The sequence below is a fragment of the Aulostomus chinensis genome, chromosome 16 (genome assembly GCF_037954235.1).
Source record: "Aulostomus chinensis isolate RoL2024-O1b breed Wild chromosome 16, RoL_Achi_v1.0, whole genome shotgun sequence".
In the NCBI taxonomy this organism is placed as follows: domain Eukaryota; kingdom Metazoa; phylum Chordata; class Actinopteri; order Syngnathiformes; family Aulostomidae; genus Aulostomus; species Aulostomus chinensis.
In genome coordinates, this window is record NC_141335.1 from 3,270,707 (window position 1) to 3,289,004 (window position 18,298).

The 18,298-nt window shown below is 45.3% G+C and overlaps 2 protein-coding genes across 6 annotated transcripts; both read right to left on the reverse strand.

Moving 5' to 3' along the window:
• Positions 1-2,503: 2,503 nt before the first annotated feature.
• znf365 (zinc finger protein 365) lies at positions 2,504-7,049 on the reverse strand. 4 transcript variants are annotated; one of them, XM_086181108.1, is made up of 7 exons: positions 6,891-7,049; positions 5,204-5,718; positions 5,045-5,116; positions 4,398-4,746; positions 3,806-3,977; positions 3,644-3,693; positions 2,504-2,759 (listed from the first exon to the last, which is right to left on the reverse strand). In XM_086181108.1, the coding sequence occupies exons 2-7, from the start codon at positions 5,703-5,705 to the stop codon at positions 2,534-2,536; spliced, it is 1,371 nt and encodes a 456-aa protein (XP_086037234.1). In that variant the 5' UTR covers positions 5,706-5,718; positions 6,891-7,049; the 3' UTR covers positions 2,504-2,533. The 4 variants fall into 4 exon arrangements, with proteins under 4 accessions (XP_086037234.1, XP_086037232.1, XP_086037233.1 ...); XM_086181106.1 differs by having other exon boundaries at positions 5,045-5,713; XM_086181107.1 differs by having other exon boundaries at positions 3,644-3,690; positions 5,045-5,718; positions 6,891-7,048.
• A 718-nt stretch (positions 7,050-7,767) lies between these two features.
• sult6b1 (sulfotransferase family, cytosolic, 6b, member 1) lies at positions 7,768-18,293 on the reverse strand. 2 transcript variants are annotated; one of them, XM_086180343.1, is made up of 7 exons: positions 17,956-18,293; positions 14,832-14,944; positions 11,327-11,416; positions 10,311-10,437; positions 9,472-9,566; positions 9,194-9,350; positions 7,768-8,637 (listed from the first exon to the last, which is right to left on the reverse strand). In XM_086180343.1, exons 1-7 carry the CDS (start codon positions 18,149-18,151, stop codon positions 8,510-8,512), a joined length of 906 nt encoding a protein of 301 aa, XP_086036469.1. In that variant the 5' UTR covers positions 18,152-18,293; the 3' UTR covers positions 7,768-8,509. The 2 variants fall into 2 exon arrangements, with proteins under 2 accessions (XP_086036469.1, XP_086036468.1); XM_086180342.1 differs by having other exon boundaries at positions 10,311-10,464.
• Positions 18,294-18,298: the final 5 nt, after the last annotated feature.

Below are 18,298 nucleotides of genomic sequence, written 5' to 3' on the forward strand. Positions count from 1 at the left end.
AAGAAATTTGTGCCAACAAATTAACTGTTAATATTCTTGGTTGCGTGATCTTTGGACTATCCTGCAACACAAAGCTGTTAAATGTCCTGGTTTCCACCTCTGGGTGAATCCTGTGTTTAGCAGCTGACTGGAACCAGCACCAGAAGAACTCGACTCCCACTTGGTTCTCTCTGTACCATCATCAGACAGAACTGGTCCTGATGCGGTCGCCATCTGGAGCTTCAACTCTACGCAACGTGTGTATGACTCAGGTCTGATGTCATCTCACTCCTGTCTGTGCTTCAAAACTAGCATAATATCTGACAGCAAATCAGATCATGGATTTATTGGGCAATCTGGAAGTTTTGCTTGTTGTTGTACGGAGTCTCGTGTGTAAGATGTCTACTGAGAGCCTCGTCTCTCCTGGCAGGTCCTGATCGGAGCGACACCTCGCTGCCACAGCCGTGTTCCATCCCTCAGTCCTGCCCTTGGATTTGCAAGCTTTGGATTCTATGTATGAATTTCTATACGTTTTGCCAGGGAACTTTTGAAGCCCCGTTCACTTGGATGTTATGAAAGTTACTACTTATGCTACCAATGTTGGAAACGAACAAGTGTGCCTGACCAAAGCGTTTTATTCAGGATCCCTGCACACCAGCTGTGCGCAAGTCAGTTGGAGAGAAATACAACCTTAAAGAAGAGGAAGGCTCCCAACCACGGCCTCCCTGGGTTGCTCTCAAGTTTATTACGCTTTGCCAAGGTATCCATACCTGATGACGGTCAGACCGACTGAAACTGACCTTCTACTTTGAAAGAAATATTTGCACTGCGACAGACGCGGAGACACTAAGAGAGGAATCCTCCATCAGTAGCCAAAGTTGATCTGAGACAGAAACGTCACCGCTGACAAGCAACCTCAATTTATCCACTCGGATCTTTGCAAATGACAATTAGCATCAGATGTTAGCGCCGGGAGTCATTTGCTAACCTCAGTCACAGAATGCTTGTGGTGGCTGTCAGCGCCAGCAGACTGAGGTGGACGAAACACAACACAGCGAGGAAAGAATCGCAGCTGGAAGCAGCGACGTCACCAAGGACGCTCCTCCGGGGCCAAAGATGGACCCCGCTGAGCGGCCGGTGTCTTACTGCAGCATCTCGCCGCTAAAAACCCAAGTGTCTCAGGGGAAGCTGTTGGTGGAGGGAGGGAAAGTCTTCAACGCCTCAATCAGGAGAGATAATTTAGTGTCTTTTTTGTTCCAAATGGTGGAGTGTGGTGGCCCAGTCCCTCAGGTACAGAAGCTCTAGGCTGGAATTCAGAGTTGGACTCTGATGTTTAACTTTGCTGCCCTCTCGGTCAGGTCACCACGGCGGGAGAGATTTGCACACACAACATTTTCTTTGTTTTGTTTTGTTTTTGAAACCAGGTTGATGAAAGGTTGAATAAGTGTACGGAGGATGATTCCTCCAACAACAACAGCCGGCAGCTTTGCCCAGCGACGACCGCGTTGGTGCTGGTGACAGTGCAGAATCATGAGCTCCAGTCCTCAGCTTTGAAAGCACAGACAGAGGTAAGATAACCGGACCGATGGGAGGGTTTGGGGAACCAGGCCGAGATGCTAAGGTCGGACCAGAGGGGAGGACGTGTCATCATCATCACTGGGAACATTCAACCTCATTCCATCCGATTTTCTCTCGTATTCAAATTCTTGGTTCCTTCCTCTGAAACGGAACTAAACATTTCATTGGTTGAATCTTTAAAAAAAAAAAAAAAAAAAAGCACATTTTACCTGAATTTTCATGAAAATACAGAGAAATCAGAGGTGTTCTGTCAGACTAAGGTTGTATTATTCCGTACTGTGATATTAGAATTTGTGCTGATAAATGAGCCATTAAAGAAGATTGAATCCTCAAGTAAACCTACTCCAACATCTGGATGAAGGAGCACCCAGAGGAGGACCTGACCACGCTCTATCCCGGTGTATCAGCCTACAGAAAAGAAGGAAAGGCGCACAGAGTTGCTGATCGAAAATCCTCCAAACGAATACCAAGATGACCACAAGGGAAGCAGGCGGTAATACGGGTTATCGCACTTTGCTCTTAAGCCCCTCTGGGAGGTCGATTCTGGTTTTGAACCACGTCACAAGCCGTTCTCGGTGTGGATCAGAAGCTCAGAGAACTCCTTTTTTTAAAGATCGGTGGCGGCAAATGCGTCAGCTGATTAATAACAGGACGTGGTATAACACTGCAGCACAGAAAGATTTTAGAAACCACAGCTGAAGTCCGTCCTATTCCCAACCTGCAAGATTAGAGATTTTTCTCTTTGTTTATTTGTCTTCCAGCTAAAAACCCTGATCAGTCCGGACTTTATTATCTGCTGGATCTTGTTTTAAAGGAGCAACTGTTCTGATGGAGGAGCTCAGACTAAACGCTGCGTGGAGACGTGATGTTGACGCGACAGGTTCTTTTCCGTAAATTGACACACTTGAATTATCACTCAAGTCCTTCTATCTGCTGAAATCCCCCCCCCCCCCCACCCCAGCAATGCCCTACACTTCTACGCTTCGTACCCTGCTGACCGGCGCCGCTGGTGGTTCCAGATGTCATCTCTGTGTTCAGGTCGGCAGAACAGCCTGGACGACTGGGCCAGCCGCTCCTGATGTTCCCTCTCCCTGTCTCGCTCTCCGGCCAGCTTGGAGAACGGGGGACGGCTGCTGGACTGGGAGCAGGAGTGAGTTCTGTTTTCGTGGAGACCAGACGAGGACAGCTGGCCTCCTGCTGACCTGGAAACATCACACGAACACAGGATGGGGGGGGGCGCACAGGAGCGTCTACTGAACTTCCTATTTTGATGATTTCCTGTAGACTAGAGACTCTAAAGCTGCAGTTCCTCAAACGGCCACTAGATTGTCAAATGTCTAAGGGTGTGTTTCCGCTGGCTCACTTCGGCTCAGGTTGGGTTGGTACAGCTCAGTGCAGGTGCATTTCCACAAGCACTGGGTACCACGTCAGCGTGGGTGGAGTCCCTGGCCGAGAGGTCCCTGGCCGAGAGTTCCCTGGCGTAATTTGTGTGCGACACAACAACAACAATGGAGGACATGGAGGCAGCATTGTCCTGTTGCTCGGTCAGTGGTTTTTGCTTAAACTAAAAGTGAAGGACGACTGACAGGCAAGGTTTCAAGCGGCGAAACAGAACACCCAAGAAAAGAATAAAAGACTTCACCAAGCCATCGACCAGGATCCTGCCGAGGCCAAGATGATACGAAGTAGACGATGTAAGAGGGCAAGTTACCCAATCAGCGCCCCGATATGTGTTTGTCACATTCTAGTCCTCACTCGGCTCGTTTGGAACCCCAGCGGAGCAGCGACCAAAATGGTAATGGTTAGTCCCGTGTTGGGGTCAGTGGAAACAGGGCCAAACCAACCCCACCCCACCCCACGCGAGCTGAAGTGAGCCAGTGGAAACGAGCCCTGGAGAATGCCACCTCTAACTCCGCCCCTCCCTGAGGGAAACCAACAGTTGCCTTCAGGGTCATCCAAAATGTAAAGATCACTTCCTACGTCCACCAGGTGGTGCTACAGAACACACACTCATGATATATTACACAGCTGCTTATCACACGAAGAAACTGCATAAAACTCAACGGGCCAATGAGGAGACGCTCACCTGCTTTTAGTAATTCTGTGAGGTCCATTATCAGTCGGCTGCTGGTGCTGCTGAGGAGACAGAAAAGGTCAAAGGTCAGATTTTCACTAAATCCCTCGCAGATTGTAATTTCAGCTCCAATCAGCAAGGGCTTGTGCTGATGACGGACTGGCGGCGTGATACCTTGAAGTGGTTGCACTGTGGCGGGCTGCCGTTGACTTGGTAATACTCCACCAGTCTCTCCGCCAGAGCGATGCGTCTCAGCAGGTTCTCGATGAAGCACTGGATCCGAACTTTGCCACACGTCTCCTGCCGGACTGCAGCTTCCAGAAACTTCTGGATGGTTATCACTTCCCTGAGAAACAACAACAACAACAACAACAACACATTTAAACCTGCAGTGACTTTTTAATCCAAACAACAGAGCTACACACTCAACTACTAAGTGTCTGAATTTTGCAGCCATGATCACTTCCATCTTGGCTCTCTACCAACTCCAGTGGGAGATTCCTGGCTCTTCAGATGACAAATGCTCCAGTATTAATTACCAACTGTGACTGTTTTCTCTCTTGTGTGAACACAATGAGATGAAGTCAAGGAGGTTCTGCATTCTTCAATAATTTCCTCCGCCAGACTTCGAGCCAACGAAGCTAACGGGGAATCTATTTTGGGGGCAAATCCTCATCAGTCTTCAGATCAACTGCAGAGAGGCGGCGAGCAGCAACTCTCCAGCATTGAAATCCTTCAAACTCGCTCACAGCTTCCCATCATTTACCTCTCTCGTCGCTCCAGCTCGTTCTCTGAAGCATTGAGCTGTTCCCTCAGCGCAGCGATCACCATGACGGCCATGTCCACCTGCCTGCTGAGCGATCTTTCCCTCTCGGCAACTTCCTGCCTCTCCTGGGCCAGGTGCTGCGAGTGAGCACGCTCGCAGAGGAGCTCCGTGTCGGTCTGAACCAGCTCCGTGCTCACCTGGGCCAGCCGGCGCTGCATGGTACTGTCTGCAGCCCGCAGGATGCTGGCCAGTCTGCGGCGCACCGCGGCTGAGGCTGCTGCCGTCTCCAGGCCGGAGTACAAGCTCTGCTCCACCGACAGCGGCGGAGGAGAGATGCTGCAGCTGTAACCTGGAGCGGACATTCACCTGTTCACTCATTCAGGAATCGATGACAACGTTCAGAGCACCCTGACGTCCACCAGTGCTGACAACTCACAGATCTAGTAACAACACTAAAGAGGCAGATTAGTTAATCCAGATGATCTGAACTGCTTCATTTGGACATCAAAAAGAAACTTTAACTTGAGTAAAAACAAAATAATCTGCTCCAAATCAGATTCTTTCTAATATTCATGATTAAAACCGTCATCACTCAATCTGACACTACGGCGACTCCTACAGAAACAAGTAAAGGACCACGAACGCACCGCCCAAGTCCGGGTGCAGCTCCAGGTCCAGGTTTGGGTTCAGGTTTAGGTCTGGGGCAGGTTCAAGTGGAGCTGAAGGAGGGAAAGGAAGGTGACGGTGGTTGAGGTGATGTTGGGGGGCCTCTGACATTTTACAGGACATTTCTTCCTCATTTCTACCAGAGTCTCTCTCTTCGTCCTCATCCTCTTCGTCCTCATCTCCCACGTCTTCATCCCCTGTTCCATACTCCTCGTCTTCCTCAGCCTGCGTCCCCACGCCGACACTCTGGGTCCGCCTCCTCACAGAGCTGTAGGAGTGGAGGAAGCTGCTGTCTCTGCTGTCGCTGAGCGAGCGGACATGAGGCGGCCGCCCGGAGCTCTGCTGCCCCCTGCGGGTTGGGAGGCTCATGTCATGCCAGGGAATCGCTGCCGTAAGCGGATCTGGAGGCTTGCCAGTGATGCTGAACCCGCCGCTGATCACGTCCGGTGAGCGGTAAGAGTGGCGGTACTCCAGGTGAGCGCGGAGTGAAGACAGGCTGCGGAAACGCTCCTGCTCGCCGCAGCGGGGGCAGCGGAACGGGAGGTCGCATGAGATGACGGAGTCGGTGACAGCGCCACAGGCCTGGCTGCTCCTCTCTAAGAGGAAAGAACCAGAACCTCTGGAACAGAACTTCTGCTGCATCACTTCACCTGGACTTCACGCGCGCACACACACACACACACACACACACACACACACACACACACACACACACACACACACACAGAAAAAAGGAAGCAATTAATGCTGAAACACATATCCAAAAATACAATATTACTTTACGACTACTTTACTGAGAAAAAGCTGATTTCAGCTTCACAAAAGTGAAGATTTGCTACTTAATTCAATTTTATTTTTTTCATTGAAAAATAATTCTATAAAAAACTCGTACTGCTGAACGTCCGGATTTTTTAAACACAAGCCTGACCAGGTATGCATTTTGTTCTTCGGCATAAAATAAACACTGAAGAATTGAAAACTTGAAACAGAAATTCCCTCATAGAATATTCAACAAAATGACACGTTATATCAGGTGAGATGTGGGATCATTTATTGATAGATTATTGCCATAGTTGGAGGTGCCCCCTGCTGGCCAATAGAACGAATACAGTCCACTTCCTTTATACAGTCTATGAGGTTGCAGTGGAAAACCACAACCTGAATACAGAAAACATTAAAAGTTGCATTTGAGAAAAACTTTGCGACGAACTCTCCAACCTGCTGCTGCTCAGGAGTGAAACTCAGTCACAAATGGGACTTTAACTGTCATTTTCATGGTGGAAAAGCCTTTACTAACACTTATTAATTGATCTATGGGGGAAAACATGAGGAAATGTGCAAAAAAAAATTAAAAAATATACACACACGCACATATCTATCTATCTATTTATCTATCTGTATCTATCTATCTATAGATAGATACAGATATAAAGAGAGAGAGAGAGAGAGAGAGAGAGATGCGCTCGCGCACAACACACAAATATGGCACAGTGGCAGCAACAGTGATTTACAATCATTATGTTTACTTTCACACCAGGAATTGAAGCCTTGGTGTCAGCGGGGGAACAGCGACTTTAAAATCAACAAATGAATTTTTTTCTCTCTTCTAGGTCTCCTTTATTTCCCCGTGTGAATAAGCGCGTAACAGGTCCGTCCCTGGCACAATCTTTAGCATCACTAGCCAACTGTAGCGCTAGCTCCGTTGCCCCGGCTGCCGCTGCTGCTGCTGCTGAAGCTAACGCTCGCTAGTTAGCTAGCTAGCTAGCAGACAGTAACAATCGCTGAATCATGATCAAACAGGAAGCGGAGTTCACGAGCCCTTCTTACCGGGTGCACTTTAGCGGCTGATTATTAAATCAACCTATTGTCCGGAGGCGACATGTCGATGATGGAGACAAACAGCAGACCGCATGATGTCATTCATTCATTCAAAAGACACACTAATGTTCGGGGTCAAGCACGAGCTACGCACGGTACAAGACTTCTAGTTGGGCCTTTCAAAGTAAAACACATCCGGTCTGTGTTTCCCGAAAACCGTTTCTTTTTCTTTATCATTTTTTTTAAATTTAATTTAATTTAAAAAAATTTTTTTACCTCTCATTTGGTCTCCTGAAAACTTAAACTGATAAACCGTTAACTAAAACTTAACCGTTTTCCTGGCGTCTACAATTCTTTTCTTTTATTCAATATGTTGTCCTATACTGGTTTAATGAATGGTTTCTTTTTTCTCTTTTTAATTGACAATAACTCCAGGCTGTCTGCAACATTTCCATAAGTTGTAATGATTTAGGGTTGTTATCTTTTATGGTCTACTATTTTTATTTGTTGTGTTTTATTCATTGTATTCAGATTTTTGACGGTAAGATGGTAAAAACCTTCCATTTTAAATTATCCTGACTGTAATGACATATCTTCTCTCATAAGATCATTAGCCCAGCTGGATGATCTAGTATTTTTTTGGGTAGCTATACTGAAGCATCTTTCACATAAGAAAAGGGAAACAGGAGCCAAACAACATTTACAAACCAAACAATATTGTCATCCGTCTTAACTCCCACCTGCAAATATTTCTTTTTACTCATGGGTTTTGAAACTGATTCACAAAGTCAACCTGTTGGAGGTCAAATAAGTGATCTGAAATTTTTATTTTATTTATTGTGACAATCAAGTTCACTGATGTACTGTATTTACAGTACACAGTCGATGTGTATTTTCCATAATAGCTTATAATTTCATCACAGTTTGGTTTCCAGTTTCACAACCGGAAGAAGCATGTGAGTGTTTTGAGTAGATACACCAACTAGCTGCCTGCAGAGAGAGAAAACTCCACTTTGATTTGGTTTCATTTGGTTTGAAAGATCAGTGAACAAAACGATAAGAAAGACGTGTGTCTGCGCGTGGAAAAAGATAGCATCTGAGACTTTTCTCTTCACAAAGTTGCTCTGACTTCAAAAACCAAATTCAGCCCTAACTTGGTGCAGCACCAAAGTCCCAAACGTACACTCAGGAGACTCGGGACTACGTTTTGAGGTGCGTTTTTGTTTTTGCAAGTAACACAAACTCCACGTGTCTTCCTCCAGCAATGCACATCTTTTTTTATATTGCGGTATAAAGATATTTCTTATCAACACCTATAAAAATAAAGTGTGATTCTGAACACTTAAACCTGGGCACAGATACTCTAACTCCATTTTGAAATCCTCAGGTGAGAGAATCTGTGTTCTGCACACAGCTCACGACATTTAAAATGTTGTTTTTTTTTCTACTCAAATATCAAATATTTACTGCTGGTTGATGAATGTTAAGTCCAAACATGCAAAAATAAACTGTAAAATTCCTGCAGATGAGGTCCGCCAGACTCAGTTTATCCCGTTGTCTCTCCTCAGACGTTCTCTCCTTCCCTCTCCTGCTGCTTTTTCTTCCTCCTGACTTGCTTCCTTGACTCCTCACTGACAGTGGAGGTGATAGTTGAGCTTGTCTCCCAGTCTGGTTCCTGCCAGGTGTTTGTTGAAGGCCTCGTCCATCTCTCGGCTCTGTTCTGGCGTGAAATGATTCCTCCAGTCGCCAACTTCACCTGGATGGGAAGACGAAAGAATGGATTTCTGTTTAATTGAGAGCAAATGGACGTGTTGCAGAATAGAAAGCGCAACATGTGAAAAGCACGTTAAGAGCGTTTCCATCAACTGGCCAGAAGATGGCAGTGTAAGCAGCACGACGCATGGTTGTGGCTGTAATAAAATAACAGAGCAGACCAGACGTCCAGAGGAATTATTCTCAGCTGTCCTGCTGACAGAGACAAACTTTGGAAATGTGAGTGTGTGAGGATGGCAGCAGAAACAACTGGTCAGTAACGTGAGTTCAAGGTTTTTCACAGCAATTTTACATCGTGATTTGTTTTTAGAATCCAAATTGGATCGGAGACCAGCGACTCTGCAGGCAACCGTAGGTTCACAGAGTGGAGGGTTGAAGCGATGGGTTGTTATTAGCTACTTCACCACTAGATGTCACCAAATGCCACACATACATCCTTGAATATTTCTCTGGAAATGGACAAGAATCTCTGTAAAAAGCAGGAATTGTCAGGTCCAGAGAAGTCTTTCAACTTCCTTGGGAAATTCGAGAGAGATCACCTTTCCGGAAGATGACGTTCCCCATCGCTCCGGGAGAGTTGGCCGAACTCTCCTTCATGGCGTTGAAGGTGCTCTCCTCTGATATCTGCTTCACCTGAACCTCCGTCAGGCTGAAGCCAAAGAAGCTGGAGATCTGACTGACGCCCTCGCTGAGGTCCTACAGAACATGAAAACAGAAACATTAAGTACAATTTAATTCTTGACAGTGTTAACAGACTTACATATTTTTCAAGCTTCGTAGAAAATTCATGGCAGAGCTGTTGTATTAGCTAAACTACCTGTTTCAGTTGTTCGTAGGTGACGATCATGATGGCGGGGTCGTCCATCCTCTTCTCCCAGGCCAAAGCGTGGTCAAAGTATGAACCCCAGGGAACTAACCACACAAATACATGCAATGTCATTGTTTTCTGATTTACATTTGCAGTCTTGAGCCCCAAAACCAGGCTGAACGCAGGTGTCATCACTCAACAATGCACTTTCTGGAGCCAGAAACTGTTTTACTGCTTTTTCCTGCGCTAAAGAACCAGAATGTTAACATCTCGGTTTCTCTACCTTTATGAAAAGCACTGAAGATAATCCTGACTGACATTTTACAAGTGTCTAACATGTCCAACATGTCTCCAGTGACCCTGCTGAGGTTTTTTATTGGACCATAAAAAGGGAGCGGTGGATCGTAAAGTCAAACTGTGAATGAGTGGGGTGCCACTGGGGTCTTTAACGTTGACAGGAGCAGAAGAATCCTGACATGCTTCATAAATCTACCAAGTGCTGTAGCGAGTGCACTTTTAACAGTCGCTAAGCCGAGATCAAGGTTGGTGGTGCAAATGCTAAAAGAAAAAAAGGCAGGCAAACCTAAAATGATTGGAAAAGTTAGTAGAGAAGTTCACGGATAATAAGAGGTGACGAGAGCAGAGCTTTGAGACGCATCTGCACACAAATATGATGCTCAGCGTCACGATATCCTGCACTCATATTTGATGTCACGCAAAGTTCATAGAGATGCTGTGTGTGTGTGTGTGTGTGTGTGTGTGTGTGTGTGTGTGTGTGTGTGTGTGTGTGTGTGTGTGTGTGTGTGTGTGTGTGTGTGTGTGTGTGTGTGTGTGTGTGGTTTCCACACCATCTCCAGACAGGAAACGAGAGTAGAAGGATTCCCAGGACTGTCCGGACGGGAGAACCGGGTTGTTGTTGAAGAAATGATAAAAGGAGACCAGAGTGTCTTTGGGGTTCCTGAAGATCACCAGCATCTGAAGAAAAGGCATGGAAGCATTACACTTCCAACAAAGCACGCATGTTTTTGAGTTGCTGAATGAGGTCGATCATAATGAGCCACCAGGAGATCCTAGAACTGATTCTCAAGATCTGCATCCAGGTACTTTTTAATAGAGTCAATGCCACGAGGCCCCGGGACTCCAAAACAGAACCAGAGAGCAGGATTGGAACTATGGGACTCACACCTTCTTCTTGCATTTGATTTGCTCTTATTTTTATCTGAATAATTTAGTGGAAAATTCGTTGTTTTGTTTCATAATGCAAAATTCTGCATGTAATTTTCTTAATAGCTTCCATATCGCAGGACCTTGAGCTCCACCTCAGTGCCAGGTATTAGTACAAGATGACATTTGATCAGAGCAGCACGGTGGTGCAGTGGTCAGTGTTGTCGCCTCACAGCAAGAAGGTTCCAGGTTCCAGTCTCGGCTCGGGCACGGGGTCTTTCTGGGTGAGTCTCCATGTTCTCCCTGTTCCTGCTGGGTTCTCTCTGGTACTCCAGCTTCCTCCACAGTCCAAAGACATCAAGAGGGACCAGGTTAATCCAGACTCTAAATTGACCGTAGGCGTGGCTGGGAGAGCCAATGGTTGTCTGTCTATATGTGTTGGCCCTGCCCTGGACTGGTGACCTGTCCAGGGGGAAGGCTGCTGGGATAGGCTCCACCCCCATCTTATCGGCTCCAGTATCTCATGTGAACATTTAGTGAATAACTCTTTTTTTTCACACGTTGCAAAACCTGGTGATTTTTCTCTTTTGGAAGGACATTGTGGGTTGGAAGAAAGTTGTGAAGCTTTAAACTAAAGATGACAACAAAGTTGGGTGTTTGTCGGAACTATCATGAGGACGCACCGACCGTCAGAACCAACCTTAGTTTTCTTTGCATAGAAGGACGATGGGATGTTGTCAGGGTGCAGGTGAGTCCCCAGAAACCTGGGAGAGGGAGCATGCTCCATGGCCTGAGGGGAGAGAACAGGAGGGGTGAGGACGTATCATCCATGGCTGCTTGTTTGTCTTTGCTGCTATTTAGAATTAGCACTGTTGACTGTTGTGTTACATATTTATTTAATATTTTTTGCAACATTCATTCATTAGATTCTCACAGCACTTGGGGTCAGGACATTTTTTATCACACTTAATATGAATCTACTGCAAAAAGCTCACTTACCTTGGTACAAAGGCAAGCTAAGCCAGACTGACCATCCAAGAAAGTAACTGGCTCACGCAGTTCCAAATTAATCAGGACCTCTAAGGGCCATAAATTATCTCTGCAACCACAGCAACAATCACCTTATCTTAAGAAAGTGGTTAAATCCAAATAAGCAAGTTTTCCCAGCCTTAAAACAAAAAAGCAAATATGAAATTCAGACCATGAATTTCAGTGTGTTTGCATCTAAAATTGTCTCATAAATGAGAGATGCCTCATCTGTATATTACTCCACCGCAGATCTCATAGCAAACATTCTGTCTGAAGCTGCAGGAACCGGTGTGGTCCACTGGGTACTGATGAATCTACGCCCTTCTGGTAACCTCACTTCTCTCTAACCCCCACGGACTGTTTGCAGTTTCATGACAACCCATGCTAGTCACGCAGCTCCGTCTCTGGAGCCACAAAAGAATGTATTCTTCTTCTTTTTGGTTATTATACAATATATATATATATATATATATATATATATATATATATATATATATATATATATATATATATATGCGAGAGTACACCCAAACATCTGGAGAAACTATTGCGAAATAAAGCTGTCATTGGGCCAGTTTGTAATCGTACATCAGTGCTGCATCTGTGTACGCGTGACTGCTTATATTCTCATCATATTCTGCTCCAACATGAACCAAGGCACTTGACTTTATTCAAAATTTCATTAAAAAAATAGTTGATTAGAGTGAGGGTTGAGTGCACCTCACAGTCAGAGAATGAAATGAACAACAACAACAAAAAAGAAGCAAATCCCAGGTTAGCGGCAGGACAAAAAGACAAAAAGCAGCTTGGCTTTGATCAAGTTTTTAGAGACAACAAACACCAGAAGAGCCGCGATCCTGCTTGGAATTCAAAGGTCGAACAGGAACTCTCACTTTTATCGGTGACGCACCGCAGTTCAGCCCTCTTGGTTTCTTACTGCTCACTGGGCCACAAGCAAACTACAGTCCCACCCTCAGTCCTCGAAGCTGCAGTACCAGTGAAGGCATCAGGACCCATCAGCTTCATGATCCCAACGCTCCCTCGGGAAGACTCGCCACGCTGGAGTCTGGATTTGGGCTGCCATGTTTTTAAGTGATGATCATATCTTTGCACTATTTGCTATTAGATGTAACAACATCCTTTTGGATCTCAGAGCCTCTCGCGCTCATCATGGAGCTGATTTCAGATCAGATCTGGGCTCAGCTGCAAAACCACTTTTGGGTTTCTGATTCTTTCCAAGAACCTCAATCTTGATCCAAGCCTCGGCGCCACAGCGTCCTTCTGGAGGGTCATTTCTCTGAAGATCTTCATCTCCACCGATGTCTTTGACACCGGGGTCCAACCCTTTTTGCAGACATGGTTTCTTGTACAGTCTTTGAATGTGGCGAAGATTTCTTTCAAACGTCTGCAGCGATTAAAGCATCAAAAGGCGTCAGCACTTCTCTCCACCCAGAGACTGCTCTTTGTGTGATCAGTCTCACCACATGCTCTCATGTGGCCTTCGTCTTCTTTCAGAAACTCTGCTTAAGAAGGGGGGCTCTGCTTTGTTAACCATTTGCATCTATCAGCCGCTTTCTTCAGCTGTTTGCCCATCGTCTTTTCATTTATCACGCCGAAGCTGGTAATGCGCACGATGCTTGAGTAGGTGCCATGTCATGTTCAGCTGGTTTTCCAGTTCAACCATTTTAGCAGTTTCCATTAGTTTAACATGATACAAAACTGAACAAACGCTTGTTGTCCTCTGTCGTTCCTCCAAAAGCTAGAGGGCATTCAGTGAGTAAAACAGCAGCGATGAGGAGACTCTGGCACCCCTGCTCACCTTGAAGCGTGTTCTTGTTCCCGAGTGTGAGAAGGTGCTGACACCTGATAGTGTTTGGATTTTGTGTGAAGGAGCAGACTAAGACACATTTCCAGCACCATCTCGTGCTCTGTTCCTGTACCTGCACCTCCTCAAGTTCAGAAAGTAGAGGCTGTCAGGGCATTTAGAAATTTAAACATTTGCATCTTTTGTCATTAATTAATCCAAAGGAACCACACAGCTACAACCGTCAGGAACAACATGGCCCTGCAAATTCCTGTCGTTGTTTCATGAAAACCCATTCGCCTGTTCAGTGGCTTTTCCTCTGTCTTTATTTCCAACAGATTAGATGTGGCCAACGTGCTTTGCTGCCCCCCACTGGTCACTCACTGCTCTCGATATCAAACTAAGTCCACACAATGGGTAATTGCATTGTATCAATTAAATATTCATTGGATTGTATTTTTCTACAAGTAAATAATCCAAATGAATCAGAACGACAAACCCAACAAACAACAGTCCACCAGATAGAAGCTACAGGCTGTCAAAGGGAGGGCAACATCACTGGCAGATGGATTCACTTAGCTGATCCGGCAAATCGATGCATCGATGCTGTGCAGACTCTAAAGCCCCAGAGACAAACATGACTCTGAGCAATGGAGGGTGGTAACAGTTGGTGGTTACACACCCAGAGTGGAGGCTAGAAAAGAACATCAGCAATGAGAAAGAGTTGTGCAATTGAGTGTAATTATAGAGCCTGTCGAGACTAAACTGAATCTGTTAGTGTTCGTCAGCGTCATGATACTCGTGAGACGTCAACCACACCAGGAATGACTACAACGCTGGAGAGAACGGACGCAATGCTGGTGAAAATTGGTGAGAGTCTTTTGTTGTGTTTAATCTTTGTCGGTGTGCCTGAGTTGAATTCAGCCACCCCCCCCCCACCCCCCGAGACACCCCAGGATGTCCTAATACCACATCTAAAAAACAAGCTGGAGGTAGTGCATGCCCTCTAGTGGTCATAGTAACTATGACAGGGAAAAGGAAGGAGCGAGAATCATCATGAGGTCAGGTTGGATGCTGCTCAACAGGAGGTCACTGTTCAGAACCAGAACTGATCATCATAAGAGCAGAACCCTTGGCACTGCCCGTGGGCCACAGCGAAGTCCAGATGGACAGAGAGGTTGTTCATGAAATGAATGTCTCCTCTGGGCCCTCTGGACTATCACAGCACAACTGGTTTACTGGATCCACTCACTAAGGTTTCAGCAGGTTTCGCTGGATGTCCCGACATGTACAGAATAAAAGGCAAAATAAAGACCGATGCAGTTTGAAGATCTTCAGGTTGAGGTAATAAATCTTCAAAGTCAGCAGGTACCTGTAGGACATCCTGGCCAAAGAACTCGATCAGTGGTGGAATCCTGGATTCCATCGTCCTCCCTGTGGCCTCTTTAATGATCTTCCTCAGAACGCCAACCATCCAGTTAAAACCTGAAACAGAAAACCCACAAAAGTACTTTTGGTGTATTTACATAGACTTACATCAACTCCCTGCAGGGTTAACCACTCCTTGAGTCCATCGCTGGAATGACATCAAATAAATGATCCATCATTTAGAGAGAGAAAGAGAAAGAAATTCATATGTGATTTCACATGCAGCCTGGAGGAAAAGAGAGCTGGCAAACAACAAGACCGCATGACCTGAAGGTGACGGAGAAAAAAAAAAATTCTGAACTTACACAGAACCAGCTTTTGTTGTGCCACACACACGTGTGTGTGTGTGTGTGTGTGTGTAATATTTTGTATTTAAAGTAAATGTTAACAGGTTTTTGTGTCATTTTTGTGGACTAAGTGGGCTTCCCCCAACAATGGTGCCTGTCTAACTGCTGGAGCGGCAGAGATTCGGTTCATACGATACGCGTGTGAATGTGAATACATGTGTCGCACATGCTGGAAAAGCAATGAAAACCCTTGGAAGGCAGCAAACTGCAGCACCATGTAAATACAGATGGTTGAGTCGGAGGGCGTGTTATCCTCCACCATCACCCTCATAAATCACAGAGATGTCAGGAAGCCATTATTTCAGACAGTCCGCTCAACTGAAGAGAAAGCATGTCACATTCCTTGAATGCACCACAACGACAGCAGGAATGCAACGCTTTTCTTACTGTACAGTCGGCTGTGTGAGCACTTTGTGTCTCTAAGAGACCCTGGAGATGTATTTCATGGTGTTATTTCATTTTACGATCTTATTTGCACAATGTTAACACCAAACAAGAGGAATATTAACAATTATGACAAAGGAATATTAGACGATTGGACATCTTTCATCTTTTTGGCACACAAAATAGTTTTGATGATTTTATGACACTCGACAGGCTTCAAAGGTGGAGCTCACTAATTCAAGCATCCTATCTTCTTTTTTTTTTTTATCTGCACAAGAAGTTTATAGGAAACGATGTTTCTTAAATTCAGTAATTGAAAATGAAAGGCTAACTATGAACAAACCACACCACAGGCAAATGTTCCACTACCAAACTTCTGCTGAAGCCCATTTCACTTGGTTGAGCTGGTAATTATTTTACATGGAGCTCCTGTGCCAAGTGGCCTGAAAAGGTGAGTTGGTCTCACTGACCGTCTCATCGGGACGGAAAGACAGCTGTGATTTGTCGGCTTTGGTTGGAGCTCTCCCTGCTGGATCCAGGAATCAAGGCTACTTTATCTTCTCAACCTGACTGTTGCATCGACAAATATCTAAATATTTTTCATGACGGATTTATTCTGTTTCGGAAGGCAGCGACTGTAAAGAATTACATCTGCAGATGTTTGTGGTTTGCGCATCAACCGGTGCATCAAGCTGACATGAGAGAAATGAAATGGACTTCGGGATGTAAAAGAAAACGCCCTGTGGACTGAGGGTGTTTCTGAACAGCAAGGATCCTTCCACGGTGGGAGGGATCCCTCCAAGTGGTTCCCTCCAGAGGTTCCCGGCAACAGCACTCGACAAACAAACATTTGGTACAATGTTGGGAGTGTGCATGCCTGGAGGACCCGCCTTCAATGCCGCACCTTCAGTGGACATAAGAAATGCTTTGAGTGTCTATATTTGACTGGGTCAAGTAGCAGAGGTTGTCCTTTTTGCCTTTAGCCCCTTTAAAATGTAGAGGAACTGAACGTTCCTCTTATCCACCTGAACTGGTGCATTACAAACATTTTGCTGAAATCATCCCTCACTACATTTTCAAGAGCCTCATTCATCAAAAGTATTATTTTGTCCAGTGTGGGAGTGGAGTAACAAAAGAGGAATATGAAACAAGGATGGTGCCAAAGTCCAATGATATACGAACTTTTCTACGAATCATGTCAGTCACTAATAAATGATTTGTTCTCTACGGAAGCCCGTTGCGGCCAAACGGAGTAAAATTGGACCTCAGTGTGTCTGAAGTGTGTATTCATGAAATGTTCTCAGACAAGACCATCACGAGTTCCGGGGTGGAAGTCTCTCAGCCCTGCGCTTTTGAACTGCATCCCTGGGAACAGATTCTCGTTTGTCAAGAAATATCAGCAATTACTTTCCTGTCACTCTCACAAAAAAAACAAACGTCACTTTCCTTTATCTGCAGCCATCAGCACTCAGTGGAGTCGCCTGCAGGGGATTTTTTTTCTTCATTTTTTACCGCTGTCCTTGCCCCGGTCTCTATGCCGAGCTAGGTTGTCTCTCGTAGATGAAGGCTAATTATTGAATTTGTCCCTCCACTAATTAATTAATCATTACGTCATGCCAGTTTTAGTGTTTAGGGGAGAAGTTAGTTCAGGTGCTCTCCTGGGAACTCAACCCAAGTATTCGGCTCTTGTCATGTACAGGCGGCCACGTCTGAAACTTTGAAGTTTTTCTCTTTGGCAGTGGAGCAAAAGTCGTGGTCAGTAGTTACATGTTACATCATCTTGGTGGCTGAGCCAAGAACAAATTGCAAAGTTTATTCATTTAAAATTATAGACCTTTTGTCATGTTTGTTCGATGGAATACAAAACGGCTCGAAAAAAATCATAAATGTCATTTTGGGTTATTTGGATTTGCAGGCACATTAGCAGAATGAGGCGGTTTAAGGGATAAAGGTTTATCCAGTGGAGACATCATCATCATCATCATCATTATTATTATTATTGTTATTATTATTATTGTTATTATTATTATTATTATTATTATTATTATTACATCGCATACAACATAAAACTTCTAATAATTTCAGAGGATGTAATTTTATTCATGTACTTTAACATTGTGTTCATTGCATTTTCATGTGCACATTTTTACATTTCCGCTTCATGATCACTTGGTAATCGTACACATGAGAGTGGACAAAGGTCAGAGGTCACAACCCTTCAAAGATTCTCCAGCAAAGCACGTTTAACTATTCATGCGCATCTTTGTTTCCCTCCGCCGCGGCAAGGCAGCTTCCACCTCACCGATAGATTTTTCTAGCTGGATTCCAATCACTCACCACATTTGGGATAAGCAACCAGCATGATGTCATCCTCCCGAGCCCTGATGCCCTCCAGAGCCCTCAGATGATCCTCGGGACACATGAGGAGTGGGTACAGAACCCCCTTGTATCTGTACAACTTCTCCTCATCCCTGATTTCTTTGGCCATCTGCATCCTGGCCTGCATCTTGGCGAGGAAACCGTCTGTGTTCATCCTGTTGTGACCTGGTGGAGCTGCACAAATCCCCTCACAGTGAGTCAATGACCATTTAAAGGAAACACACACACAAATGAGAGAGGAGAATCTCTGTACAGCAGGGTTTCTGTCTGCTGCTGCTGCCCGGCAAATGAGTGGAACGAG

Bases quoted from the DNA above. Each gene is read 5' to 3' on its own strand.
- znf365 (XM_086181106.1), bottom strand. From the start codon at position 5,705: ATGCAGCAGAAGTTCTGTTCCAGAGGTTCTGGTTCTTTCCTCTTAGAG. The intron at 4,747-5,044 runs GTGCGTTCGTGG...TGTCCGCTCCAG, and splicing joins GCTGCACCCGGACTTGGGCG to GTTACAGCTGCAGCATCTCT. The intron at 3,694-3,805 runs GTATCACGCCGC...CTGTCTCCTCAG, and splicing joins CACAGTGCAACCACTTCAAG to CAGCACCAGCAGCCGACTGA.
- sult6b1 (XM_086180342.1), bottom strand. From the start codon at position 18,151: ATGAACACAGACGGTTTCCTCGCCAAGATGCAGGCCAGGATGCAGATG. The intron at 14,945-17,955 runs GTGAGTGATTGG...TTTCTGTTTCAG, and splicing joins GGTTGCTTATCCCAAATGTG to GTTTTAACTGGATGGTTGGC. The intron at 9,567-10,310 runs GTGTGGAAACCA...TTGTGTGGTTAG, and splicing joins TCGTTTCCTGTCTGGAGATG to TTCCCTGGGGTTCATACTTT.